Below are 15,051 nucleotides of genomic sequence, written 5' to 3'. Positions count from 1 at the left end.
ACCAGGGGAAGGCAGCACATCCCACTCTGGCACAGGAGGCTGAAGAATTTGGGTTTGGGCAGTCAGTAGCTGTTGCTGGGTGTTCAGATCTCATGCCATTGCTTCTGCTTCTACTTTAGTAAAGTTTGAGTCTCCTGCAAAAGTTTTTGCCTTGTTGTGCTGCACCTGTGTAAATCCCTACCCTGACGGGTTTACAGTCTCTGTTGAGAGTGGACCCAGCAGAAGAGCATGGAATGCAAAGGAAGGAAAAAAGGAGGGAGATGTTGAAGGGAGGAAGGTATGGGGCTGCACAGAGGGGTCACATTGACATGGTACTTCAGAAAACTACCAACAAAACACAACAAACTAAACAGACAAAAAAACAGAAAAAAACCCAAAATACAGCCCAGCTTACTTGATTTACCAAAATATGAGTATTGGTCTAATACTGATACTCATCTGGGACGGACAAAAGACTCTCTAACAATTTAAAGTTAGAAAGTGCATGTTTATTCAGCGCTGGGCAGCAGTGTGAAGTAATCCTCTACACTGCAAAATTACAGGTGGTCACAGAGTCTATGTATTGACAAAAGCTTCAAACAAATACATATTCATAATACCAACCCCTCCCATCCCCTGCTTCCTATGGTAATTATCTTGAATAGCTATTAAGCAGCATAGTTGGCTTCTTGAATTAAGTCTGGGGTCGTTTTTGTGGGGAGGAGTCTTAAAAGGAGGAAGTAAGGGGAGTCTACCTGACCCTGAACTCTCAACCTTTTCTATCAATGACAATACAAATGGCTTTGGGGCAACTCCAATATTGCAAAGAATGGGTTTCTGGTTGCAATTGTTTGTGTTCTTTGGACCTATCTACTAGTTTCATCCTTTCCCATTGTAAGCACAGCTAAGCAAACATAAAATGATGGGCAATAAATTATTTAAGTTTCAGATAACTATTTCAAACCTATTTCTTCTAACTTTTAGCTAAAATCCTAATTTCTCTAAGATTAGTGTTTCAACTGATAATGTATTATTACTCCCTCAACAAATGGATAAATTGTGAAACAAACCACATCAGCTGCTTTTGAAGACTTTTAATGCCCATTATGCTCGAATTGGCTTTCTTTGCTTACTGTGACTAAAGCCAGCACTGCAGGAACTGGTTTCTTTGTGATTCTTCTTGTCTGACTCTTTCTCCATCTTCACTCCTCTGAAGTGTGACGAGGCAATATGGACCAGAATGCCTGGATGCTGTTCTCCTGTTTCCTTCCTCACCACAGCTGTCCCATTGTCACTGTGCCCATGGGTACAGGACATGCTGCTCTGGAGTGGGTGCCACTGGGCTGGGGTGCTTGTCTGCCTGTCTGTCTTTCCCTTTTACCATTCCCCTCTCCATCAGGAGTTGGTGCAGCTACTGTGCCTTGGGGCTCGGAGTCACTGCTGGAGACAAAGTGTCCACAAATGGCTCTAAATTACTTAATTATATGCTTTAAAGAGCCTTGTGTATTTGAAGCAATACTTTTACAGAAACAGCTACCACAGAGCTCCAGTCACCTCTGGATACTTTTGTGATATGTGTGCTACTAATTGGCTTCCATTGGCAGAGGAGAGATGAGCCTTCTGAGAAAGACAGGCTTTTCTGTTTTGATGAGAAAATGTCACCAAAGGGGAATTTGTTTAATGCTTCTCTCCCTTTTAGACTTCAGAAAGTTGTGTCACAGTACTTTCTTATCTTTATAAATTCAGAATTAATTTAAAAAATGTGTCTGAAAGCCATTAGTTATTTTTAGGACTGTTAAATTCAGCAGCTGTTAGTTCTCCTGTTCAAAAATTCTCTCTGTGGGCCTGTAATTTGAATAATAAGACTTAAAGACACAATTACATGGTAGTTAATGGGAGGTTTCCTTTTTTTGTAGTGTGTTCTGTTTTGGTTTGTTTTTGGTTTTTTTTTTTTGTTAAATTAGCTATAGCTGCTTTCCTGACCTCAGCTGCTTTCCTGTATTCTTTCATTAGGTCTGTGGAGGACATCAGTTGCTCAGGCACTCTCTCTGCTTCTCTGTGTTTGGCATCTGGGATTCTGCCCTTCCAGATCTCTCTGACAGATTTTTAAAACCTCTTTCTCTTCAAGTGAGTGAAAAAGCTTTACATTTGCTGTTTGAAGTTACATTTTCTATGTGTCTGTTCACCTTTCCATTCCCCACCCTTTTGTGCCACTTGCCTTCTGTACTGTCCTCATCCTTTCTCTGCGTGCTTTGTCCAACAAAAGCTTTCATCTTTTTCATCAATAGCCATCAGCTATCTGTACTTCATTAGCTTTCATGTTTCTATGATGCTGAATATGCTCAGGAATTCAGGCCAGACCTTTTAAACATCAATTGCTGTAACAAGCAGAGTGCAGAGCATTTAAAGCAAACTATGAAACGTACCTTGGCTTGAGGAGACACAGAATGCCAGGCTAGAATTTTTTTTCCCTATGTGACATGAAACATTTAATCTGGTCAATTTTAACCATTGTTCTGAGGGACTTGAAACAAAATGAAAGCAGTTTATTATATGTATAGGGTTCCTGTGTTTCACTGACTGTTGGTGTGATGCAGCATGCTGGGGGTGCCCTCAACCTCTCTGTTTTGAGTAAAGGGCTTGAAGCAAAATTTCTGATGTGTGTGATGAGCTCGTCTCATTTCTGCTGACTGCTGTGTGAGGATCACGGACCAGAAGTAGAGTACATCACATGGAAGGGAGCTTTCAAGTTTTTACAGACACACCTTTCTTCAGCTGTCACTGCCAAAAGGTGATGGTTTGGCAACTATCTTTGAAGATGTGACCTGGGAGAGCTGTGGCCTGTAGTTACTTTTTTCTCTGCTGTTACTCTTGGTTTGGTGGAACCGTTCATGAACTTCTCTTCCATTGCCTTCTTCACCAATGTTCTGTCAGGAAAATGAAGAGTGTGAGTTGCAGGTTAAATACACTTGAGATCTTAGGGGCCTCATTATTCACTTGCTGACACACCAGCATCGGGAGGTTATTATCATTGCTCCTTCTGCATCATGTGGAGGTACTGGGGTACTGTAGTTCTCCTTGAGGGTGAGAAAGAATGTGGGAATCTTGCTTGAAATGGAATCAGGTTGAGTCTTCAATGACTTGCAGCAACTAGGAAGAAGTGCTGTGAGAAGACTGAGGGAAAGATAATAGGAAATGTTCTGATGGTGTTTCATTTTGGTTTGCATTCTTGGGGTCACTGATGAAAAAGAGTGGAAAAGTAACAGAGAGGTGGGTGAGGAATAGCTTTAATCTTCTTTGAAGCATGCTTTAAAAAAAAAACTGTATTTGTGATAAGGAATAAATTATGTGTTATAAACTGTATAACAATGTGGTAGAGCTGTGAAGTGTTACTTTCCAGGGAGAGAGATGAGGAATTCAGTCTTTCACATCTCAGTAAGAAAAGGTTAGTAGGTGCTGGGGTGACCATCTATCACTGCATGCTTGAAGAGCAGAAAAATAATGACTAAGGAACTTGTTGTTCTGGCAAACAAAGAGAGTTGAAAGTTGTAACTAATAAAATTCTGAAGATGAGGTTACCATTTTTGGAGAAATTATCTAGCGGAACAATTGATTAAAATGTTTAGTTCTTTGTTAGGTCATGCTTGAAAACCAGGATGTTTCTCACAGAAGACAGATATGCTTCAATTAAATTAGAGCTGCTGAACTTAAAGCAGGAAGTAAAACAGAAAAATAAATCTGGTGGCTTAGATTTTGCAGACTAATAATGAATTGGTGAACCTGTGAAGGAAAGCCTCCTACCACTGCCTCACAGTCATTAAAGAAATATTATAGCACAAAGCTCCCGTTCTCTGAATCCTTGATTTTGTTTAAGTGCATTTACACAGCTCTGAAACTCTTCTTTTTTTCAAGTTGTCACAAATGGCTTGATAATAGCTGTCTGTGTCAGCAAAATTCTTGAGACTATAAACAAAAAAAGCACACATCTGTATCTACTGTGTTGCTTCAGCATCCTGTTACCTTGATCTTGCCATCACCTTCCCTCTGTCCTGGAGCAAGAAGGACTCTCCCCAGGGATCAGTGCCCTGAGGTACTTCACCATGAATGTAGGTGATTGTTACCCAAGAGAACTGTGTACCTCCAGCCGCAGTGTCCATCTGTAGACAAGGTAGAGAAGTTGGATGCTTGTGTTGCCTTGGGGATATTATAGCAATTATGAGCTCTTACAGAATCTTCAGATTACTGTGAGGAATGTTTCAGGCTCATGGTACTTCAATTGCAGGAATTTCTGTTCCTGTATGTAAGGAAGAGAGGGTAAAATGAGGGAGGTTTAGTAGCTGCAACCAACCAGCCAGCCCTGCAGCAGATTGCCAAGATGAGGACAGCCATCACCAGTGTCTATCTGTGGTTTCAAGAAATTGCAACAGAAAATCTGTGCTAGATGATTACATTTCAAAGCTAGTCTCCCAAATACTTCAAGTATTTGAGTTATTGTAAGAAAACAATCCCATCCCATCAGTTTCAGGATGGGGAGAGTACATCTCTTGTGCTGTCAGGGAGACAATGATGATATGTCACTGGTTTACTTTTAATTAAATTTTACTTGCTTAAATAAGGAAAGTTTGAAAAAAAAAAACCAACAAAGTATTTCTAGATTTGCATGTCTTCATTTATATGATTCTGAATGTAGTATCATTCCACTCTTTTGCAAGTCTTACCAAGATGTTTGCTATGGAATTTAAATTTATTCTGAGATTTTTCTATGGAAAGATTAGACCAATAATTTAGCCTAAGCAAATAATAAATGGGTTTAAGCTCCTAAAATATGTTTTGTAGGTCACAAAGAAATTAATGTACACATGGTCCATACACAGAAGAATGCAGTATTGTGTATTCGTGTAGTATGACGTGCAGGAGCAAAACCCACTGAATTTTCCAGTGTGGAATAAAGTTCAGGTGTAGAATTTAGAGTAGTTACATTGTATATGAAATTAGAATAATTATAATTCCAATTTAACTCTAAAGATAAATGAGAATGTATTTATATGCAACATGACATATTGCATTTTCTAAAAGCTCTTGTATTTCCATCTGGTTTTAATGTCTTTTCTATAACTCTATTAATGTTCATGAGAGACAGATAGCAGCTATTTTATTTATATCAGCACATAATTGAAACTGTCCCCTCTTCCCTGCAGAGAAGGGAGTACATCAGCCAAGAATATGAAACACTGATGTATCAATCTAGATGGGTCAGTGAGTTTAGAACTGTTTTACAAAGTCAGTAAAATTTATAGTCTATTCAGGTGCCCATTTGATCTGCTTCCCAACAGAGATAGTGGGGATTTTTTTGGGAGGGTGTTAGACATTTCTGTTGGCTTTTATCTGAGGGGATGTTTTGAGTATTAATAAAGAAAAGATTTTTATTCTTCTGTCTGAAATGGAGGTATGTACATACTTCAATTAAATTTGCTATAGTAGAAGTTGACTCACCCTTCTCTTCAATGAATTATTACTATCATATACTGTGATACTCCTGCACATCTCTGACTGGAATTTCATTACCCAGTATTGACTGAATCTAGATGCAATCTAGATATTGAATCCTCTAGATACAAGAATCTTGTTTTCTGGTAGAAATTTCCCATGATCTGTGATTTTTTAACGTCCTGATTACCTTTGTACAGTTTGGAGGTTGCCAGCCTGACACGGGCAGATGCTGATCTGGAGGCCAGTCGAACACAGATCTGTAAAGAAGTGATTGCTATGATGTTGAAGAACATGGTCTTAAATCACAGCCTCTTTCCACATGTGGAGAAGAAGATAAGTTCAGTTTTCCAAAAGCGGTTTCTTGCAATGGAGAAAGAGATTCAAGAGGAGTATGAAAGGAAGATGGTGGCTTTAACAGCTGAATGTAATCTGGAAACTAGGAAGACAATGGAGGCTCAAAGCCAAAAAGTGAGAGCTGCAAATGAAGAGGCTGAGGAATTAATAAAGAAAATTAATGAAAAGGTAAACCTGGTTTTAAATCAAGCTACTTTGCAAGATATGTAGTTTTATGGAGATGGTTTCTCTTTTAGATTAGAACAGCTTAGTTATCCTCCTAGAAGAGTAAAGATCTACAAATAAGTATGTTCAAAAATTCAGATGTAATGATTAGGGTATTTGTTATTAAGAAACTGTGTTTAATTTCAACAGAAAATTAATTTTTCTTGAGAACCTGTGACATCTGAAAACAAGGGGTTGTCATTACCCTGTTTGTTTTGGTTTTTTTTAATAATCACTTGTACTATTGCTAAGTGTTTATTTTTATTTACTGTATTTTACTGCAGAACTTTCTGAGATTTCAGAGACTCTGTGAAGTATTTTTCATATTCAGAGCAGAACAAACTCCCTACATCATAAACCTTACAGTCTAGGTAATATCTTCCAATATTTATGTTCTATTTTTGAAGAAAATCAGAATACAAGCACAAACAAAGGCTGATTTCCCTCTGAAATGAGTGAAAGCAAGCAGAAAAATACATATTTTAGACAGAGCAAGGAATGGACTTTTTTTAGAAATAGCCTCTTCATAATAAATAAATAACTGAAGTCAGAGTATGATTCCTTACAATGCTCCAGTCTTCCATGTCTTTTTTCAAGTATATTGAATGTTAAAATAAAACCTATTTCCCACCCACCCTTTTTCTTTATTATTATTTTTAACAACTTCTTGTGGCTTGGAAGGATTCTGGTAAGTTTTGAATATTTCATCTCTATAGGTTTAAAATGCCAGAATGCCCAAGTTGATGTTTCATGTTTGTCTGTTGAGAGGGTGACTGGGTGGGAACAAATAGTGCAGTTTGTCACTTACCTGTGGGTCTTTGCTTCAGGACCACAAGTGCTATTTGCATGTCACATACCTGTAATTGTTAAGGTATTTTATGACAATTCATGATTAAAGTTTTGACAAAAAAAGGTTTTTTAGCTGAGTGTGACCCATCAAGGGTACTCTAGTACGTTGAGGCTCTCAGGTAGAACTTAGTTATATCAGGCTGTTCAATAGAGCAAATTAATGACACAAGGCTAGGATATGCCTATCCTGAACTAGAGGTGCAATAAATGCAAGAGGAGGGAAGGAACAGACACTTGTGGACGCCTTAAGGATGAAGTGAACTGTACTCTGCAGGAGGCTTTTTCCTTCTGTTGGATATAGAAGGAACCTAGACCTCACTGAGGTAAGTCCTGCCTTTGCAGAGAGAGGGGCCTGACTGAAATTCGGTGTGTGATCCCAGACTAAATATACTGTCAGCAAAGTGGCTTTGCTTTGTGAGAAATGTATTGGTGTTGGTTCAGTCTGATTTGTACTGAAAATCCTAAATAGTAGAAGTCAAGCAAACTATTAAGATCAGTCCAGTACCTGTCCTGGTCTATTTACCATATCCTGTGGTCTGGAAGGACATTCTGGAGCAGGAGGGTTGGCTCACCGCCATGCTTCTGGGCAGCAGGTGTACTGGCACCCAAGGGATGGCTGTAGAAAACAACTAGAGCAATAACCTCTTCCCCTTCTCAGCCAAAACACAGAATTTATATTCCTTGCCTTTTTAATTAATTATTTGCTGCCTGCAGTGTGCTCTTGGGAATGAGAAATGAAGTGCGGAGGGCAGTTCTCCTCAAGATAATTGGTGTGAAATTTAGCAAGACTGACGGTGACTGTTAGGTAGCTCTGCTGGCATAAGAAGCATTCTTTGCTCTGTGGGACATGTATGTTTTGATTCTATAATGACTTTATGCCATCTGAGATTAAAACTATGAATATGTAAGTCTTACTAGAGAACTAAGAAGAATTATTTCTGGCAAAGAAGCTTTTAAAGTAATTGCCATTTAATTCTACTCCATGGTTGGAAAAGTAAATCTAAAATGATGCTCTTGGATTAATTTGTAGAAACTGATAGTTAAAGTAGGTCACCAATAATAAAATCTTCTAGAGATTTTTAGTAGAATAGGGTTTTTTTCTAATGTATGTTGTTTTTAAAATTATGCGTATTAATATTTCATTGGTATGCCTTATATGAGTCTGAGTCTGTTTAATTTTAATAGGATTTCAGGATTGGTGAAACCTAAAAAATTTATTTCATATATAGTCTTTGTGTTGAATTTCGTGCCATTTTATATAAATTAGCCTATATAAAACTTGTGAATTCTAAAAGGACTTCACCACCTTGGAAGTGGTATTTAGATTATAGACTAGCAACTGTACAACCCTGCCATCCAAACAGGTGGAAACTATGGAAAGTGTACACTGATTCAATACTAGCTTTCACTTAAACCTGAAATGACAGTAACGAAAGTATTTTTAGAATTTATATGGGCTAGTAGAACTGATACTTTAAAATGTGTTGAGTTCTGAAAATCATGCATTCATTTCTTTCTTCTCTTCAGCCTGCTGTAGAATACAGAAGTCTTCTGGACAAACTTCATAGACTGGAGCAGGACTGCCTGAAGAGGTTCCTTTTTGTAAAGCAGGAGGAATATTTTGCAAAGGCTTATAGAGAGCTGGCTGTTGCCCAAAGAAAGGAGCTCCATACTATCTTTTTTACACAGATAACAAATGCCATTTCAAAGGGAGAGCTGAAGTTGGAAACAGCTAAAACATTAGTGGAAGGTTACTCTAAAATACAGGTAATATGATATCTCTGTTCCTTACCTAAAGGCAGAATACAAACCTGCAGTAACTTTTGAGACATTTCAGGATTAATGTTACCCATTTCATAACTAGCTTTCATAGAAAGTATTTTAAAAAATTATAATGCCTCCATTACACATATCTGGACATCTACACAACTGTATATTGAACACATGTTCAAAACCCCCTAGGCATCAAGTGCTCTTACATACTTCAGAAGATGTACTGAGCTCCCCAATCCAAATATGTTGATTATTGAAATTGTGGTGTGTCTGAAGTACTATGATTATGTACTTAGAGAAGTTGAGTATTTTCAGGTTGTATGATCAAGGGGTGCTGTTGAAGAGTATGTTCAGGACTTAAGTTTTGCTTTCAGTTGCATTTTAAACCTCTTGCAACAGAATCACTTGAGTTGTTTCCTCATGATTTATTTTTTTGTTTGTTTGGTTTTTCCTCCATTTGTGTTGAAAGTGCTCTAGATTAGAAAAGTTCTGGGAAGTTTTCTTCTGGCTGCTTCCTGAGGAAGGGTATGATTGTTGTGGTCCTGCAGGTTGAAGTGGAATGTTAAGAAGCAACATCTGGAAAGTATATGTCAGAGCATGTAAGGCCCACTTCCAAAACCTGATGCACAACCGTATATACAGGAGCTACAATTGGCCACTGTCAGAGGGAGATGCAGCAAGCACTTTGTGCAGAAGGTAGTTAAGCAGCTGGGTCAAAGAGATAGAGCAAGTGAAAAAGGTTTTGACTGTGTTTTGGCTGCTCAGACATGGGTCATGTAACTGGCAAACCTTGTCTTGACTACTTATGCTAGCAGAATGTTTGCTATAGAGCACTGTGTGCCTAACTCTGGTGTCTGCCCAGACCCATCTGGAGTTATCTAAACCCTTCCTGTTCCCAGTGTTGGAAGGTGGAACTTCTAAGCCAGCCTGTGTGCAGGGGTTGGCTTTCCCTATGCTGTACTCAACATATGTGGAAGAGGGTGCTTTGAAGCCAGCTTATAGACCTTTGAAAATGTGACTCTTGGTGTAATCATACATCATAAAGAACAGTTCTGCTGACACTGGTAGGGTTGCATGTGTATGTAATTGTGGTATCTGATCAAATGACCTGTTTACTCAGGATGTGCACTAACTGTTCAGGAAATTACACACAGTATTGAGGTAATCAGGCAGAAAGCTCAGCACATTGTTTATTTTGTTGTGTTGAAATAACCATAATAGTTTGATGTGATCATTAGAGTTAAGTTGATATAAGCTTATTGTTTTACACTTGTAGGAATTTTTTAATTGTGCCCTATTAATGAACAAATCTGGTCTGATACTCACAGGTGTTAGCTGAAATTAGGATTACATGTAATTAAATGTTCACATTTGTTCACATTCTTTCCTTTAGGGTGACATTGAAGAGCTAATGGATTTTTTGCAAGCTGGCAAGAAATATCATCTGAATAAAAGATTTTCTTACAGAGAATGTCTTACAAGTAAGATACAATCAAGGGATTCTCATGTCTCTGCTCTTATAAATGCTGCAGCAGCCCAGATATCAAGTCTCATTAATAAGACAGAAAGGTAAATAACTCAATTTGTTTCCTTGTTAGCCATTTGACTATATTATCCCACAGACAGCAGACTCTTCAAAAGTCTTTTCTGTGCTACCTAGCAGGAGAGTTGCATAAAAATGTTACCTTTTTGTTAATTCTAAGAAAATATTTTGTAACTGACTCTGTTAGTTAAATCCCAGCAGGTGCTAAGGTGAGGTTTTGTTATCTGTCCTCTTTGTACAGCACAGAGATGAATTGCTGGAAACATATATAGTACCTGTTTGTAATTCTGAGTTCATGTAAACTTCTCAATGTCTTTATATATTCATTATTTGTATAAATACTCATCACTCACGTGAAAATTCATGCCAGAGTCCATTGCAGCATGTATCAGTGAAGACCATTTGTCTACATGCTTTATGCACAAATATCTGGATTTACCAGAAAAGAACAATTTAGATTCACTTCTGATTGAATGTGTTTGAGGAGCTGAATGTACAGTTTCTCTTTTCAAGCTGGAAATAATTAATATTTTCTAAAAAAAGTAGATTAAGTTTATAAACAATGTAGGATTTTGACTAGCAAGGAATACACCTGTTTCAGGGAATTAAAAGGTAGATGTCAGGGAAGTAAAAAGTAAACCTGGAAATGGACTGTTGTAATACATGCATTTAATTTATTTGGAATATCATATCAGATCCAAGCTGATTGAATACTCTGTGATGGGATACTCAGAATCATGGTAGAGAGGTAGAAATGGTGACTCAGCAGACACACATGAGACTTCATTATTTAAAATTGGGTGGCTGTACAAGCACTGAGAAAGACATCGTGCTGCTACCCAGGGAACTGTGTTGGTTTGGCATGTGGAGAGATGATTGAGGAGCCTGCCAGAGCAACAAAACATGTCAGTGTACAGGAAAACAACCTAGCACTGCTGCTGTTAGTCCCGTGCATGCAACTTTATTAAAAGTAATTTAATATTAGGAAGCAGGCAGTCTGTTAAAAGCTGCCAAAGATTGCATCTGTTGATGTGACAAAATAATTTATCAGAGTTTTTTGGTATCTTTTCCTTGCTTTTCTTTTTGATTGTCCTGTGTTCTGCATCATTGGAATCATACCATAAATTCAGCTTGAATCACCCTGAGTTTAACCTTGAGATTCATTGGTTGAAGAGAGCTTCATCCAGTAGTCTTGCACCATTTTGATAAGGTCTGCAGCTGTGTGGCTCAAACACAAAGACGTCCTGGATTAGGAAATATAATTCACTCACGTCTTTCACAGAGAGTTCCCTTCCATCAGTTCATGCCTCTCTTTGGAACTGTATTATAAGGTCTGAGATGTTTTCAGAGATTATGTGGTTATATGAAAAGCCCTTGTGAGAACTTCACTGTGTGACCGTTGCAGGGAGCAACTGGGACTTCTCAAGATGGAAAAATTGGTTTCACCCATTGTTTAATGCCTGTGATTGCATCTAACAGTCACAAAACAAATCAACTATAAAAAAGAAAGGCATAGTGTTAGTTAATAATAGAGCTCCTGGAACTCATCCCCAAAAATGTATTAAATGTATTAAAAAAGCTTCCAAAACCCCCCAAACTTCCAAAAGCAGCAAGCATTATTACCAAGATGAAAAATTAATTTTTCTAGCACTCTTCTGTTAAACTTTCAGTGTATGCGTTGATTGGTTATCTGTTGACAAAGGACGTGTGTCAATAGTTGGAGATATCATTTGTAGAGAAGCAATTTGGCTTTGTGGGCCTAGAACTAGTTAATTTCCTGCAACTTTCTCCACATGCTGCAGCAGTAATTCCTCTCAGACAAATGTTGGCCAAACTCTTATAATTCATTATTTAGGTTGTGTGACTATAAAACTCCAGAATGTAGTATCTCATTTTATTTGCCAGTGTTTTATTTTCTACAGGCAAACTGAAATAACCTAGTATAACTCATGAGAAATTCATAATTACATAACATAGGCTTGTATTTCAGTTTCTAACTAGAAAGTGATTTTGGGAACGTTTACAAATTGGAACATTAAAATATGAGCAACAAGAAAAGTCTGGTCTGAATGGTACTTTAAATTTGTAACCATAATATAATTTTATTTTTCACTTTATCATTGAATCTGCTTGTCTAAATATAGATACAGCTCTGTCTTAATCTGTTTTTTCAGCTTTATAATACAGTGCCTTGAACTTACTGTTATAAATGGAATTCTAAAATACAAGACTTAAATGGAGAAGAGAGAAAAGATATAGATTAGGTGTACTACAGATAGATGCAGTGATAAACCAACAGATAGATATTGAAGGGAGAAGTCTTTTAAAAATGAAGTTTTAATTGTATGTTTGAAATTTATCAAATACCAAAGTAATTTCAAATTAACATGAAAAGGATTCTGTGTGGCTAGAAATGAATGTTATAAAAAGTGAAATAAACCTAAACCAGTTCTAGGGACGGCTGTGAACATTTGAAGTTAAATAGAACAGCCAGAGTTTTCAAACTGTATTTAAATAAAATGTCCCATTTCTCTGAACTAGTTTTTGAGTACTCAGTGTCTTTCGAAAATCAAGTCAGGACTGCAGTGCCAACAAGCAGGAAAGGAGAATTTAAAATATGATCTGTAATCATGGGTTTGAGGGATGGCTACATAGGCTCTTTATGTTTTTGCTTAAAGAATAATAGGCAAAAGGGGAATACTTGAGGTAGTGTTTATCTTGGGTTGTTCTTGCTAACAACAGAGGTGCAAGGTTCTTGATGTTATTAAGCTACAACATGTGTAAAACATTGTGTTATTCTTTTGACAGTATCTTCTTTTTCACAAGAAATTTCTTTCTTCTTCAGTCTCTTAAAATTGAATTCAGTTCTTGTGACTCATTAGGTACAAACAGTTGGAAGCTCCTTTATAAATTTATCCCAAAACCCAGATTTTTTAAGACCTCAAGAATTTCCTTTGCATTGGGTTCCTAAAGTGGTTGAATGATTGAAGCAAGAACCTTATGCTGGTCTCATTCTTCTTAAAAATCACCATTTATATGGACCTTGTCCATAGGAAGTTGTTTTCCAACAGTGTCTTGTCTGTACATTTCTGGAAGTCAGCAATGATTCATCAATATGAAGTTTTCTAGTCATCTCTTGAAACCTTTTCTGCTTGTAGCACTCTGCTATTTAGGGAGGGCATTTATTGCCCTGAATTATTTACATGAATTGTGATCTGGAAAACAGCAAGATGCCAATTCAGCAGGTGAAATCCTGGTGTAGCTGGAGTAGCATGGGCAGAGCCATGCAAGTTCTCTCTGAACAGTTTCTGTATAGGGATGTGATTCATTCTCCGTGTACATTCAGGCCTGTGCAGCTTTCTGCTTTGTATTTATCTCCCTTTGGCTTTAATGATGCTCTTGTTCCTTCTCTAGCTTTCAGGAAACAAATTTCCTTTGCTGGGGTACAGCATCCCAAAACATTGGTTCTCTGTAACATCAAATGCAAACTCCTATTTTTTTACTTTAGTGCTCTCACTGTATATTTGCTCCTTAATTTGTTGACTTTCATTCAATTCAGAGAAGTCAAGGTCTCTCTCTCATTGACCTGTGATAGAGCTATGTTGCTACACACTTCACCTCTGTACCTTCCTTGGTGCTCACTGACTTCGGGAGGATCTCCCTTTAAACATCCTTGACATTACCACCATATTCTCCTTCATTAAAATTTTGTTTGCTCAAAGACACATGCCTGCACATTTCTTCAGTGATTAAATGTCTGGTATGCTGAGACCAGGCAGTTTATCTTACAGTCTGTACTGTCTCATTACCTTTCTCCTCTCCTTTTGTTTTCCATTTCTGCTTGGAGTCCTTTGAGACTAGGACATCTTTTATTCCTAACACTGTAATTGTTTTTATATTGTATTTCTATGAAACCAGGAATGAAGGTGTTTTGCCAGGATTAAACCTTTTAGGAATTACCATAACACCGTTTAATGTAAGGTGTCACATAAACTGGCATTGGGGTCTGTGGTGGGATACTGCATCACCTACAGTTTTATCTGTGGACATACTGGATCTCTAAATAAAGCAACTGAAGTACTGTAGACTCTTTTTTTTTATCCTAAAGATAGGTAGCTATATATCATCCTCCTATCACGCTGTGTTGCATGACTTTTCTTAAACTTTCATTTGCTGTGTGGTTCCAGCACATCTATCTTTTTCTATTTCAGATTCTTTTCACTGATCTGGACAGGGGTTTTAATTGGATGCAGCAAGCCTGGGTTTATTTCCTCAGTACAAGAAAGGATCAAGGTGTTAAAAATAATATCTTGGTTATTATCTTTCCTCACTTCCTCACCGTCATTAATTACCCTTATTTCACATGTCTTTTGCCTTGGGTTCAGTCAAAAAGGAGGGGCAGGACTTAAAGTTACCAAATATGGGCTAAAAATTTGGTGCTGTTCAGGAGTTTTTTGACATAACACTGCATTTTGACATTGATTAGTTTCAAGGCAGAAATTACCTGGCCAAGAATGATGCTTGGTAGATTACTCTCAAAATACTGAAAGGTATTTTAATCCTCTTTGCAGATTAAAGCAATGCAATAGATAGACTTTGAAAAAGCTCTGCAAAAGTAGTATCTCTTTTGTTGACATAACAGTGATAAAGTATATCTGAGTTTCTGTGCAGCACATACGTTATATAGGGGTGATGTTTCATGGCTTGCTCAGAGAGTTGTGGATGCCTGAGCAGAAGATGGGAAGGTGAGAATAATGGGATCTGGCCACCCTGGTGACAGTGCAGTGGGTGCAAACAAGCTAGTTTGGTAATCTTCTGCTTTATTTTAGCTCTTATTTTGAGGACTTTGGTTGGAATTA

The 15,051-nt window shown here is 37.6% G+C and overlaps 1 protein-coding gene across 6 annotated transcripts in view; it reads left to right on the top strand.

Annotated features, from left to right (window-relative positions):
• EVC2 (EvC ciliary complex subunit 2) overlaps positions 1-15,051 on the top strand; it is a 68,071-nt gene that overhangs the window by 28,915 nt on the left and 24,105 nt on the right. For all 6 annotated transcript variants that reach the window (XM_033059466.1, XM_033059467.1, XM_033059465.1 and 3 more), the window contains 3 exons: positions 5,667-5,991; positions 8,404-8,643; positions 10,043-10,218. In XM_033059466.1, coding sequence (XP_032915357.1) covers positions 5,667-5,991; positions 8,404-8,643; positions 10,043-10,218 — 741 coding nt within the window. The remainder of the gene's footprint in view (positions 1-5,666; positions 5,992-8,403; positions 8,644-10,042; positions 10,219-15,051) is intronic.

This window comes from Catharus ustulatus, chromosome 5 (assembly GCF_009819885.2).
Source record: "Catharus ustulatus isolate bCatUst1 chromosome 5, bCatUst1.pri.v2, whole genome shotgun sequence".
NCBI lineage: Eukaryota > Metazoa > Chordata > Aves > Passeriformes > Turdidae > Catharus > Catharus ustulatus.
The sequence above is the reverse complement of the archived record's forward strand: the minus strand, read 5'-3'. Positions and strand labels throughout refer to the sequence as shown.